Raw genomic sequence first — 13,282 nt, forward strand, 5'->3', positions numbered from 1 at the left:
GGCCACGGAATGGAGCTGTGTGGGATTCTGAACTTTCCTGAGGAGATGGGACCCAACCGCAAAAGAACTCACCTGGATTTTGGTCGGTTCTGCCATGAGCATGCCTTGGAAGACTTTGGAGAGGTCCCTCAGATTAAATGTGTAGTGTGATTTATTTGGAGTGGGCAGCAGCTGAGAGGTGATAATGGAGTACACGTTAATGGTGGCTCTTACGAGGTCTTCAGTGAAGTGTTCCACAGTTGGGGCTCTCGCTGCAAAGGACACAATTAAGCCATCAATGAAAGGTAGGAGTAATGGTATTTATTGAGCAACCTCATTGGGTGCAGTGCACTTTTTTAATGGTATTTGCTTAGCACTTAGTATGCACCAGGCACTGTACTAAATGCTGGGGTCGATACAAGCTAATCAGGTTGGGCGCAATCACTGTCCCACACAGGGCTCCCAGTCTTCAGTCCCACTTTACAGATGAGATAACTGAGACACAGAGAAGTGAAGTGACTTGCCCAAGGTCACACAGTGGGTAAGTGGCAGAGCCAGGATTAGAACCCAGATAATAATAATGATGTTGGTATTTGTTAAGTGCTTACTATGTGCCAAGCACTGTTCTAAGCGCTGGGGCAGATACAAGGAAATTAGGTTGTCCCACGTGGGGCTCACAGTCTTCATCCCCATTTTAAAGATGAGGTAACTGAGGCCCAGAGAAGTGAAGTGACTTGCCCAAGGTCACACAGCTGACAAGTGGCAGAGCAGGGATTAGAACCCACAACCTCTGACCCCCAAGCCCGGGCTCTTTCCACTAAGCCACGAACCCATGCTCTTTCCACTAGGCTGTGCTGTTTCTCTGACAGTACGATTGATTCTAGCTTAGTAGACAAGGAACAAGAAGAGCAAAAAATAAATACATTTGTGCTAGGAGGTAGCAGGGCCTAGTGGGAAGAAGATGGGCCTGGAAGCAGGAGACCTGGAGAGTAGCAGGTGAAAAGAGTTGATAGGTAAAGTGGGAAGAGTTGATGGAGTGGTCCTATGTCCCTGCAGCTTGTATCTGCAGTGAATCCTGCTCCTCAGGATGGATGGAATTTCAGCCTTCATCTGGCACCAGCCTGTATGTAGCCTGCTGGAGTGGGATGTACACTGAAGGGGTGACGATGTACCTTCCCAGACTGGCCCCTGCCTCTCATCAGAAGCAGCATGGCTAGTGGAAAGAGCACAGGTCTCAAAGTCAGAGGACCCGAGTTCTAAACCCAGCTCTGCCCCTTCTCTGCTGAATGACCGTAGGCAAGTCACTTAACTTCTCTGTGCCTCATCTGTAAAATGAGGATTAAGACTGTGAGCCCTATGTGGGACATGGACTGGGTCCAACCTGATTATCTTCTATCTATCCCAGTGCTTAGTACAGTGCCTGGCATTTAGTAAATCCTGAATCTATCCTGAGCATAGATAGCAAAGGAGATTTGTGACCCTTGGGCCTGAGACGCTAAGGCCCAGCTCCCTGAGACTCACCTATCCAGCAGCCCAAGATGGTGGAGAAGATGGTCTTTTTGCTGTTATCATCCAGCTCCGTGAAGGAGAGATAGTTGAAGTGGCGGGTGAGGCGAGGAGTGATGGCGTTCCTTCCACCCCCAGGGGGCCCCATGGCACACACGAAGTTAATGTCTACCAGTTGCCTGAATGAACCTAAGAAACAGCATCACACAAGGTGAGAAGAGGAAAAAACCCTCAAGGTGCAGAGTTCCCACTCACCCACCTGAGTAGCTTGCTAGCTTTTGGGTTGTGCCTGGCTGGACCCAGGGCCTGAAACGTACCAATCAGTTTCCTGTCGTACCAGCCCTTGTGATCCATCCACTGGCGCAGCAGTTCAATAGGGGGCTGAGCTCCAAAAGTCTCCAGCGCTGGCAAGTTCAGGTCGTCAATGAAAAAGATATAGGACCTTCCCAGGGGGGGTCCATACACCCCCTTCCGCCTGCAACAAGAGAAGGTTCATGGAGTACAAGAGCTGGCTATAGGAAGCACTGACCGGCACCGCGATGACACCCTGTGCACAAGGAAAGTCCTTTCTGGAAGCACAGGTGTGTAGTTTGCCCTACCACCACCCACCTTCCGATGCTAAAGAGTGGTTCCCTGGTTGCTCGCGCACCAGCGGGTTAGTCCCACTCTTGCTACCGGCCTGGGTAGTCCTCTCAGGAAAACCATAGTCATGTGGTATTTGTTAAGTGCTTACTACGTGCCAAGCACTGTTGGTCGGCCAGTCAGGCGATGGTATTTATTGAGTGCTTACTGTGTGCAGAGCGCTGTACTAAGCATTTGGGAGAGTACAGTGTAACAATATAGCAGACACGTTCACTGCCCACAGTGAGCTTACAGTCTAGAGGGGGAGAGAGACAATAATATAAATAAATTACGGGTATGTACATAAGTGCTGTGGGGCTGGGAGAGGGGATGAATGAAGGGAGCAAGTCAGGGTGACAGTCAGAAGGGAGTAGGAGAAGAGGAAAGGAGGGCTTAGTCAGGGAAGGCCTCTTGGAGGAGATGTGCCTTCAATTCAGCTTTGAGGTCAGGGAGAGAGATTGTCTGTTGGATATGAGGAAGGAGGACGTTCCAGGCCGGAGGCAGGAAGTGGGTGAGAGGTCATACCCGAGATAGATGAGATCGAGGTGCAGTGAGAAGGTTAGCATTAGAGGAGCGAAGTGTGTGGGTTAGGTCGTAGTAGGAGATTAGTGAGGTGAGGTAGGAGGGGGCTTCGACACAGTCCCTGTCCTAAATCAGGCTCACAGTCTGGTGGGGAGAGAAAACAGGTATTTCATCCCCACTGTATAGATGAGGAAACTGAGGCACCAAGAAGTGAAGTGACTTGTCCAAGGTCACACAGCAGGCAAATTGTAGAGTTGGGATTAGAACCCGGTATTCCTGTCTCCCAGCCCCCTGCTCTTTCTACTAGGCCACGTTTGCTTAAAGAGGAGGCCTATAATGGGGAAACTGGTGTTGAATTAGATCAGTGGCTGCCAGTGACTGGTAGAAAAGTGACCCAATGGGCTCTTTCTCAGGGAAAATTAGACTAGTTTCTTTTTTTAATTGTATTTGTTAAGCGCTTACTATGAGTAAGCACTGAGGTAGATACAAGGTAATCAGGTTGAGCACAATCCATGTCCCACATGGGGTTCACAGTTTTAATCCCCATTTTACAGATGAGGTAATTGAGGCACAGAGAAACGAAGTTCCTTGCCCAAAGTCACACAGCAGACAAGTGGCAGATCTGGGATTAGAACCCAGGCCCTTCGACACCTAGGCCCAGGCTCTTTCCAGTAGACCATGCTGCTTCTCAGACAGAATGTATTTTGCTACTCCCCAGCAATCCTTTCTGGTCTTTTTTGCGGCTTCCCAAACCGGAAACTGTCCTTAAATTTTCGCTTAATGAAACAGAAAACCACTGTTTTGATAAGAGGAATAAACAGGACTTTTACCTTTTATCCAGCTTGCTGTCGATGAAGTCCTGCGTCTGGTTGGCTGAGGTCCGGGCAGAAAATGTCAGAAAGTGGGAGATGTATTCCAGGGGCAAGTTCTTCAGGAGCTTATCAGAAATGGTGAGGGACTTGCCTGTGCCTGTTGGCCCAATGCAGAGAACCTGCAAGAAAGAATGATCAGGTGAAGCAACCGGGCCATCGTTCATCACCAGTGGTATTCATTGAGCAGTGTACTAAGCCCTTGGGAAAGTACAGTACAACAGAGTTGATAGTCACATTCCCTGCCCAAATGAGCTTACAGCCTAGAGGACTGCAAGATCTAAATCTTTAGATCCTTCTCCTGGAAACATAATCCAACCCTGGCTTCACTGACACTGTCTTCTCCTGGTTCTCCTCCTATCTCTCTGGCCGCTCATTCGCAGTCTCTTTCGCAGACTCCTCTTCTGCCTCCCATCCCCTAACTGTGGGAGTCCCTCAAGGTTAAATTCTGGGTCGCCTTCTATTCTCCATCTATACCCACTGCCTTGGAGAAATCATTCGCTCCCATGGCTTCAACTACCAACTGTATGTGGATGATTCCCAAATCCAAGTTTCTAGCCTTGATGTCTCTCCCTCTCTAAAGTCTCATATTTCCTCCTGCCTTCAAGACATCGCCACTTGAATGTCCTACTGTCGCGTCAAACTTAACATGTCCAAAACAGAACTCTTTATCTTCCCACCCAAACCCTGTTCTCCCCACGACTTTCCTGTCATCAATACCCTGTCTCACAAGCCCATTAACTTGATGTCATCCTTGACTCATCTGTCTCATTCAACCCACATATTCAATTTAGCACTAAGCTCTGTTGGTTCAACCTTCACAACCTCACTAAAATCCACCCTTTCCTCTGCATCCAAATTGCTACTACATTAATTCAAGCACTGTCCTGCCTTGATTAGTGTATCAGCCTCCTTGCTGACCTCCCTGCCTCCCATCTCTCTCCACTCCAGTCCATACTGCACTCTGTGAACCCGATCATTTTTCTGCATAAATGTTCAGTCCATATTTCCCCACTCCTCAAGAACCTCCAGTGGTTGCCCAACCACCTCCACATCAAGCAGAAACTCCTTACCGTCAGCTTTAAAGCACTCAATCACCTTGCCCCCTCCTACCTCACCTTGCTACTCTCCTACTACAACCCAGCCCAGACACTTCACTCTTCCAATTCCAAGCTACTCACTATACCTCGATCTTGTCTATCTTATCACCGACCTCTCCCCCCCATCCTGCCCCTGGACTGAAACACCCTCTTTCTTCATATCTGAGAGCTAATTGCTCTCCCCATCTTCAAAGCCTTATTGAAGGAACATCTCTTCCAAGAGGCTATCCCTGACTAAGCCCTCATTTCCTCTTCTCCCACTCCCTTCTGCGTTGTCCTGATTTGCTCCCCTTGTTCAACCACCCCCCACCTCCTCTGACCCCAACCCCACATTCATTATAGATATTCACAATTTATTTATTTATATTAATGTCTGTCTAGACTGTAAGCTTGTTGTGGGCAGAAAATGTATTTACCAACTCTGCTACATTGTTATATTGTATTCGCTCAAGTGCTTAGTACATGTTCTGCACACAGTAAGCGCTCAATAAACGTGATTGATTGAGTGATTTAGAACTTTATAAGGGAAGCATGCAAATCATCATCCTTTGTCCCCAGTCAATGGAATGCATTTAGCACTTACTGTGTGCAGAGCACTGCTTGAGGGAATATAATATGATAGAGTTGGTAGACATGATCAACTGGTCAGGAAAGAGCTCCATCAAGTGAAGGGGAGACGAGGTCGCTACTTTCAAGGGTGCCCTCCACTGTCAGTTTCCTGTTTCCCCAATGGAAGGACTCACAGGCTTTCGATTGGTGAGGAGCATTCCCAGAAGGTGAGACATCTGGATGGTGTCCATTGTTGGGATAATTATGTCAGCAAAGTTGGCATCAAGTTGTATTGTAAAGGTTGAGGAAGGATCTATCCATTTCACCCATTCCACCTAAAATACAAGGTAAATTCAGAGTCCCAGGTACTTCCACCCCACAAACCCCCAGACAGCTTTCAAACGTTCATACCGGGATTCCCCAGGAAGAATTTTAGAGCCCCTGCCCCAGTCCTGGAAATGGGTACTACTGAGATAGCTTCAATGGCATCCTGCTGAGTGTACAGAGCCAAGAGTAGTTGCTTTTTAACTTACTGGTTAAAGCAGTTCTGCCAGGTCTACAACCAGCATTCAACCAATATGACTGTTTACTATTAAAAATTGGTGATCATTTCCCTTATCATCCCTTTTTGGTTGCTCTTTACTTCTCTGTTCTGCTCTCTCTGGCCTACCCTCTCCAGCATTGCGGGGAAAAGAGCCTCACCTTTATATTTCTTATTTCCTCCTCCTCTTCATCCTCACCACCATCAATCTCTCCACTATCAAGCCTGTATTCAAATACCAGGCCATCTTCTGGGAAAAGAAGAGACACCTGGAAAAAATAGGTCAGAACATGAATTCTACTAAGAATGTCCAGCTGCACAGTCTAGCTAACTCCTGCCAACTGGGCCATCAAGCAGTCACTCAAACACTGATATTTTTTGAACCCTTTCTGAGTGTGAAACATTGTACTAAGCACCTGGGCAAGGCACACATTTCCTGCCCTCAAGGAGCTTGCAGTCAAATGTGGGAAACAGAATGTATTTACAAATGGTGGGAACAGATGGAAGAACAAGGATAAAGCAGGAAGTAGTAAAAATATATCCAGATGAAATAACTGAAGACACAAATAAATTAGAATATTCTTAGGTACTGAGGAGTGAGTGTTGGGTTGCTGTAACTGTAGTGTTGCGAATTCATCAGGGAAGGCTTCCTGGAGGAGGTGGGATTTTAGGATGGCTTCGAAGATGGGGAGTGCCATGGGTCTGGTGAGCTGAGGGCCGTTGCATTTGCCAGAGGAGAGAAAGAGACTGCAAGATCCCTGAAGGCAGGGATCACATCTACCAAGCGTATTGTACTCTCCCATGCACTTTGCACAGCCATCTGCTCTGTGAGAGCTCAGTAAATGCCCTTGATTGAGTCCAGGCTGAGAGAGGGGATGGAGGCGTGAGAGTCGATAGCAAGGTATAGTTAAGATAAGATAAGATAAGATAAGCTTATCTCCAAGATAAGCTTGGGAGAAACAAGTGTGCAACAGAGGGTTCTTGGGGGTTGGAGTTCTGCCTAATAGGAGCCCTCTGTTTTTCTCCCAACCCGATCAATCAATCAATCCATCGTATTTAATGAGCATTTACTGTGTGCAGAACACTCTACTAAGCACCTGGGAGAGCACAATATACCAGAGTTGGCAGACGTGTTCCCTGACCAAAAGCAGCTCACAGTCTAGAGGGTGAGACAGACATTAATATAAATAAATGAATTACGGATATGTATGTAAGTGCTCTGGGGGCAAGGGAGGGGTGAACAAAGACTATAAATCCAAGTGCAAGGATGATGCAGAACAAAGTGGGAGAAGAGGAACTGAGGGCTTGATTGGGGAAGGCCTCTTGGAGGAGATGTGCCTTCAATAAGGCTCTGAAGGTAGGAAGAGTGATCGTCAGTCGGATATGAAGAGGAAAGGCATTCCAGGCCAGAGGCAGGATGTGGGTGAGAGATCGGAGGCAAGATAGATGAGATTGAGGTTCACTAACTAGGTTGGCATTAGAGGACTGGAGTGTGTGGGCTGGATTGTAGTAAAAAATCAGAGAGGAAAGGTAGGAGGGGACAAGGTGATTGGGTACTTCAAAGCTGATGGTAAGGAGTTTCTGTTTGATGCAGAGGTTTGATGGACTGAAAAGTTTTGTAGAAAAATGATCTGGTCTGCAGAGTGAAGTATGGGCTGGAGTGGGGAGAGACAGGAGGTAACAATAATAATAATAATAATAATGTTGGTATTTGTTAAGCACTTACTATGTGCAGAGCACTGTTCTAAGCGCTGGGGTAGATACAGGGTAATCAGGTTATCCCATGTGAGGCTCACAATTAATCCCCATTTTACAGATGAGGTAACCGAGGCACAGAGAAGTTAAGTGACTTGCCCACAGTCACACAGCTGACAAGTGGCAGAGCCGGGATTCGAACTGATGACCTCTGACTCCCAAGCCCGTGCTCTTTCCACTGAGCCACTCTGCTTCTAGGGAAGTCATCAAGGAGGCTGATGCAATAATCAAGGTGGGATAGGATAAGTGCTTGGATTAACGTGGTAGCAGTCTGGATGCAGAGGAAAAGGCGGATTTTAGTGAGGTTGTGAAGGTTGAACCGACAGGATTTGGTGATAGATCAACTATATGAGCAGAATGAGAGAGACGAGTTGAGGATAATGCCAGGGTTTGTGAGATAGGGAGGATTGGTGGTGCTTTCTACAGTGTTAGGAAAGTCGGGGGAAGGATACAGTTAGAGTGGGAAGATGAGGCATTCTGTTTTGGACATGTTGAGTTTGAGGTGTCAGCAGGACATCTAAGTAGATAGGTCCTGAAGGCAGGAGGAAATGTGAGACTGCAGAGGAGAGCCATCAGGGCTGGAGATGTAGATTTGGGAATTCATTCATTCATTCAATAGTATTTATTGAGCGCTTACTATGTGCAGAGCACTGTACTAAGCGCTTGGAATGTACAAATCAGCAACAGATACAGTCCCTGCTCTTTGATGAGCTTACAGTCTAATCAGAGGAGACAGACAGACAAGAACAATGGCAATAAACAGAGTCAATGGGAAGAACATCTCATTAAAACAATAGCAAATAAATAGAATCAGGGTGATGTACATCTCGTTAAACAAAATAAATAGGGTGATGAAGATATATACAGTTGAGCGGATGAGTACAGTCCTGAGGGGATGGGATGGAAGAGGGGGAGGAGCAGAGGGAAAGAGGGGAGAAGAGGGTTTAGCTGCGGAGAGGTGAGGGGGGGTAGAGGGAGCAGAGGGAAAAGGGGAGCTCAGTCTGGGAAGGCCTCTTGGAGGAGGTGAGCTTTAAGTAGGGTTTTGAAGAGGGGAAGAGAATTAGTTTGGCGGAGTTGAGGAGGGAGGGCATTCCGGGACCGCAGGAGGACGTGGCTCAGGGGTCGACGGGGGGATAGGCGAGACCGAGGGACGGTGAGGAGGTGGGCGGCAGAGGAGCGGAACGTGCGGGGTGGGCAGTAGAAAGAGAGAAGGGAGGAGAGGTAGGAAGGGGCAAGGTGATGGAGAGCCTTGAAGCCTAGAGGAATCATCCACACAGAGACAGTAGTTGAAGCCATGGGAGTGAATGAGTTCTCCAAGGGAGTGTGTGGTAAGATGGAGAATAGAAGTCTTCCATTCAGAGCTTGAACATGGCCCTATGATGCCTCAAAGATACATGTTCTGAAAATCCAGCCCTTGGATCCCTGACACAACATTGTCTCAGAAGGCCTGTTTTCCAGCCACTCACTTGTTCCTTTTTCATCTTCTTTCTCAACCACAGACTGAAGGCTTTCCGGCTCCCAGCATCTCCAGTTGCACCCACGCTCCAGACCAGGGAGAAGATGAACCAGGGTTCTATCATTTTCGCAAGAATCGTCTCATTCTTCTGCATTCTTTTCCTGCCCTGAGGATGCAGGAAATTGTTCTTGTTTAATATTTCATCCATGACCCATAATTCAACTGGACAAGAAGCAAAATATCTCTCTTGAATTTCCAGTTAGCCATTCAATTGATCTGCTGCCTTCTGACATTTGCTCTCAAGTAATCAGATAATAGAGACCCTCTAGGGAGTAGCGACTGCAGGACTGAATATCAAATACAAACTTACCACCCGTCTTCGAAAAGGCAAGCCCATGATAACCTGGATACTTCTCCTGACTGCCTTATCCATTAGCAGCCTTCAGGCCTTCCCTGTCTCCTAAGGACCAGAAACCGAGACACTCTCAAACTTAACCCTCAAGTTTAATGGGACAACCAGTGATGTGAAACAATTGATCAGCAGGAGCCTCAAAATTAGCCAACTAAAATGAATAAAGTGCAAATGACTTCAATCGATATGAATTGTGAAAATTTCTGTCATCATTGCAAACAATGAAGTAGAATGGATGCCCCTAAACCAATTCATACCATCCCAAATTTCTCTAATCAAACTGGTAATTCCAACAGTGCCCATCACGTACCACCGCTTCAAGGTAACTGCTGAAAATCGGAACAAATATCTTAAGTCTTATTGTTCTATTACCCGTCCCCCCTAAAACCGGTTTCTACCCCTGCTGTGGTAATGCTGAATAGAGAGCGAGAGAGAAAAATTGAGACGTGTGTGGGTACAGAGAAATGCAACAAAGATGATTGGGAAGTGGAGTAGAGCAGTTTCTAAAAAACAATAAGCTGAAAAGATTTAGGTTCTTCATGGGCTGGAGGGGACATAATTAAGGCCCAAAAAATTGTGAAAGGTGTGGACAGGGAGTACACTAAATTGTGGTTCCCTAATCCCACAACACCAGGGCAAGGGGAGAATCTAATATTGTTCTAAGGTCATTCTAGAAAAGCCTAAGTGGACCCGCGAGTCAAAGGAACTGGTTCTAATCCCAGCTCTCCCCCTGGTCTGTTATGTGACTTTGGGCAGGTCACAACTTCTCTGGGCCTCAGTTTCCTCATCTGTGAAAGGGGATTCAATACCTGTTCTTCATCCCTCTTAGACTGTGAGCTCCATATGGGACAGGGACTGTGTCTGACTTAATACCTGGTATCCAGGTAGTACAGTGCTTGACCCATAGTAAGTGTATTAGTAGTTGTTTATTGTTGGCTTTTTTTGGCTGTTGTTATCCTTAGCTAAAATGTGGAAAGAGAAAAATGTCCTTTGAAACTTTTCTGTCCTTGGCTTGAAAGTAGGAGGAGACTCAGAAAGGTGAAATTAGCAAAAGCAGAGAATATGTGGTCTGGAGTGATGCTTTGAGGAATTCCCTGGGAAGAAAATAGGGAACATGGTAATATGTAAGGCTTTCTTTTTCTATACTGATTTTCAGTGTAGTGGATAGAGCATGGGCCTGGGAGTCAGAAAGTAACTGGTTTTAATCCTGGCTCTGCCACTTGTCTGCTGTGTGACGTTGGGCAAGTCACTTTGTTTCTTTGTGCCTCAGTTACCTCATCTGTAAATGAGATTGAGACTGTGAGCCCTACATGGGACAAGGACTATGTCCAACCTGATTTGTTTGTATACACCCCAGAATTCAGTACAGTGCTTAACAAATGCTTAACAAATACCACAATTATCATTATTATTATTAGTGAAGAGACCATTGGTGGCAAGGGGTGGCCTTTGGAGTTTGAAATCTGAAGAGGAGGAGGAAGGGAATGAAATAAGCAGCGTGGCTTAGTGGAAAGAGCACGGGTTTGGGAGTCAGAGGTCGTGGGTTCTCATCCCTGCTCTGCCACTTGTCTGTTGTGTGACCTTGGGCAAATCACTTAACTTCTCTGTGCCTCAGTTACCTCATCTGTAAAGTGGGGATTAAGACTGAGTCCCACGTGGGACAACCTGATTACCTTGTATCTACCCCAGCACTTAGAACAGTGTTTGGCACATAGTAAGTGCTTAACAAATACCACAATTATTATTATTATTATTATTATTAAATAAGACAGGGTGGAGGGAGGGACAGAAAAGCAAGAAGGATGCGAGACAAATCCTACCAATTTGGTTAAAAATGGCTTGACACAGCAGTCCATCAGCTTAAGAAGGCTCATCGTCAGGTTGCTGTTTGTTGATGCAATTACTTCCTTAACTGATCTTCGGACAAAATTGATAGAAGCCTGTAAGAATGAAGCAGACATGTTATTGCTCTGTTCTCAGCTCATGTAGGAGGAAGATGGTTGAGGGGGAATGAACCTCTCGAGGTTTCACTATACGCTCTTTCACAGCAGACTTATTCTAGCTACTTCTACACAGGCACAGTGGAAGAGTGTTTGTTAGAACTCCAGAGAATGAATGTCAAGATGACTAACTGGGTGCGGTAGATGACATTGCTATTTCTGCAAATACCCTGCCACACTCAGGTAGAAAGCCCTTTATTTAATCAGGCATTTTGACCGCTCTTTCATTTCAGTTTGCCAGCGTAGACAAAGGCTCGATGCGACGGGAACATTGTTCTGAACCCTGCTAGAAGTAAGAGGGTGCTCAGATTGTTCCCACTAATCAAAGCATACAACTCCTTTAAACCTAATTATTTTGGAGACCAATTCTCTTCCATGGAGCTCCACTGTCTGTTCGTCACCCCATCTATAGCTTCTGCACACTACATAACACCACATTCGATTTCCTACCTGACTTCCTTCCTGCCTTCTATTTGGAAAGACAGTAAAGCAGTTATAGAGGCAAGAAACAAAAGTATTGGTGGGCTCTTGTTCTCTAGGCAGCTAACAGTTGAAAGCTACCTAGTCCTAAAATGCAGGGGCGGTGGGGCCTGATTAAGATGGCTTTTTCATTTTCCCAAATTCAGGAGTGGAGAGTCCACATCAGGAATGCTTAGTCATAGCTGGGGAAATGGAAGCTGCTCCCACTTGAACTCCAGGCAGCCTGTGTTGTTACAAAATAACAGCTGTGTTATTACAGCCCAGAAGCCCCCCATGGCACCTGCACTGACCTCCAGGAACCTATCGAAGAGGTTGTGGAGCTCTTCCCGAAAAGGCTTCATGGCTTCTGGCATTTGTTCCAGCCAGCATTCGGTGAAGGGGGAAAGCCCCAGGAGACTGGGCTCCAGATAAACCATGCCGCAGCGGGAGACGGTGGCTGGGGAGGCAACTGCCAGGTCCTGAACTTCAAACATCAATGTCATGGCCTGAAAATCACATACCCAAAACTCAGCCAGAAGAAGGAAAAGAACGGTCCAGTGCAGACTGCTCCAGGCCAGGAACCCCAGTACAGCTGAGGATAGAAGCTGGTGTTGGGGCTGTTTTCTCATGGGCAAGAGGAGACTGGATAAGACAAAGAAACCGAAGGGAGGAGACTTGCAAGTGGAGGGCTGGGGTGCAAGTGTGGAACCAGCTCTGGGTTGGGAGTCAGAAGGCCTCATTTCTATTCTTAGCTCCACTTTCTCTCTGGGTCTCAAGTTGCATTATCTAAAGAACAGGTAAAAAGTCCTGCCTTCATTCTAGCTCAAAGGGGGTGAGGTGGTAATGGGAAAGCTAAAGTTAGCTGACAATGATGAACTCCTCAGAGACAGGTCCGTATATAATAAAGACAAGGTGGGGGTCTTTTGAATACTGTCAATGATTTGAAGACTTCATTTTGTAACTCCAACTAGCTGAATACAGTTATTCCATGGGCCCGGATGAATAGTTAAGAGCTCCTAGGTTCAGGAGTCACTAATGATACAATAAGGGAGAGAAGGAAAAGGAAACAAAAAGGGAATGGATTGTTAGAAACCACCCTAAGGCTCCCCAAAAGAAAATCTGAGCACAAGTGATTAACTGGAAATAAAAGGCCATCCTGTTTCACATAGGCAAAGGAGAGGATACCTCAGTGAGTTTAATGATCTCTCCAGAACTAAGACAGAGCTTCTTGTTGTCATCCAGCACAGTGTTCATGTTCTCAATCCAAATGGCATCTACTGGACCATCAAACATGTACCATTTCTTATCACAGTCACGGCTTAGAGCTCCTGCCCGGATGAGTGTTGAGAAAATCCCATCTGTCCTGTGAATCATAAAGGGAAAAAGCATGGGGGAGCCAAACAAAAATGTCTTATGAATTGGCATCCAAAGCAACTCTTCAAAACTGAACTGTTTCAGGATATTCTGCTGTCGAGCAAGTTGAGCAATGTAGCAATCTGGACAGAAAATGTGT

The 13,282-nt window shown here is 46.4% G+C and overlaps 1 protein-coding gene across 2 annotated transcripts in view; it reads right to left on the reverse strand.

Annotated features, from left to right (window-relative positions):
• The window catches only part of DNAH1 (dynein axonemal heavy chain 1), a 168,267-nt gene that overhangs the window by 64,958 nt on the left and 90,027 nt on the right, over positions 1 to 13,282 (reverse strand). For both annotated transcript variants that reach the window (XM_029052729.2, XM_029052730.2), the window contains 10 exons: positions 12,955 to 13,132; positions 12,081 to 12,275; positions 11,131 to 11,250; positions 8,909 to 9,064; positions 5,849 to 5,956; positions 5,341 to 5,481; positions 3,459 to 3,619; positions 1,803 to 1,960; positions 1,501 to 1,674; positions 73 to 251 (listed from right to left, as the gene is read on the reverse strand). In XM_029052729.2, coding sequence (XP_028908562.1) covers positions 73 to 251; positions 1,501 to 1,674; positions 1,803 to 1,960; positions 3,459 to 3,619; positions 5,341 to 5,481; positions 5,849 to 5,956; positions 8,909 to 9,064; positions 11,131 to 11,250; positions 12,081 to 12,275; positions 12,955 to 13,132 — 1,570 coding nt within the window. The remainder of the gene's footprint in view (positions 1 to 72; positions 252 to 1,500; positions 1,675 to 1,802; positions 1,961 to 3,458; positions 3,620 to 5,340; positions 5,482 to 5,848; positions 5,957 to 8,908; positions 9,065 to 11,130; positions 11,251 to 12,080; positions 12,276 to 12,954; positions 13,133 to 13,282) is intronic.

This window comes from Ornithorhynchus anatinus, chromosome X2 (assembly GCF_004115215.2).
Source record: "Ornithorhynchus anatinus isolate Pmale09 chromosome X2, mOrnAna1.pri.v4, whole genome shotgun sequence".
Lineage (NCBI taxonomy): Eukaryota > Metazoa > Chordata > Mammalia > Monotremata > Ornithorhynchidae > Ornithorhynchus > Ornithorhynchus anatinus.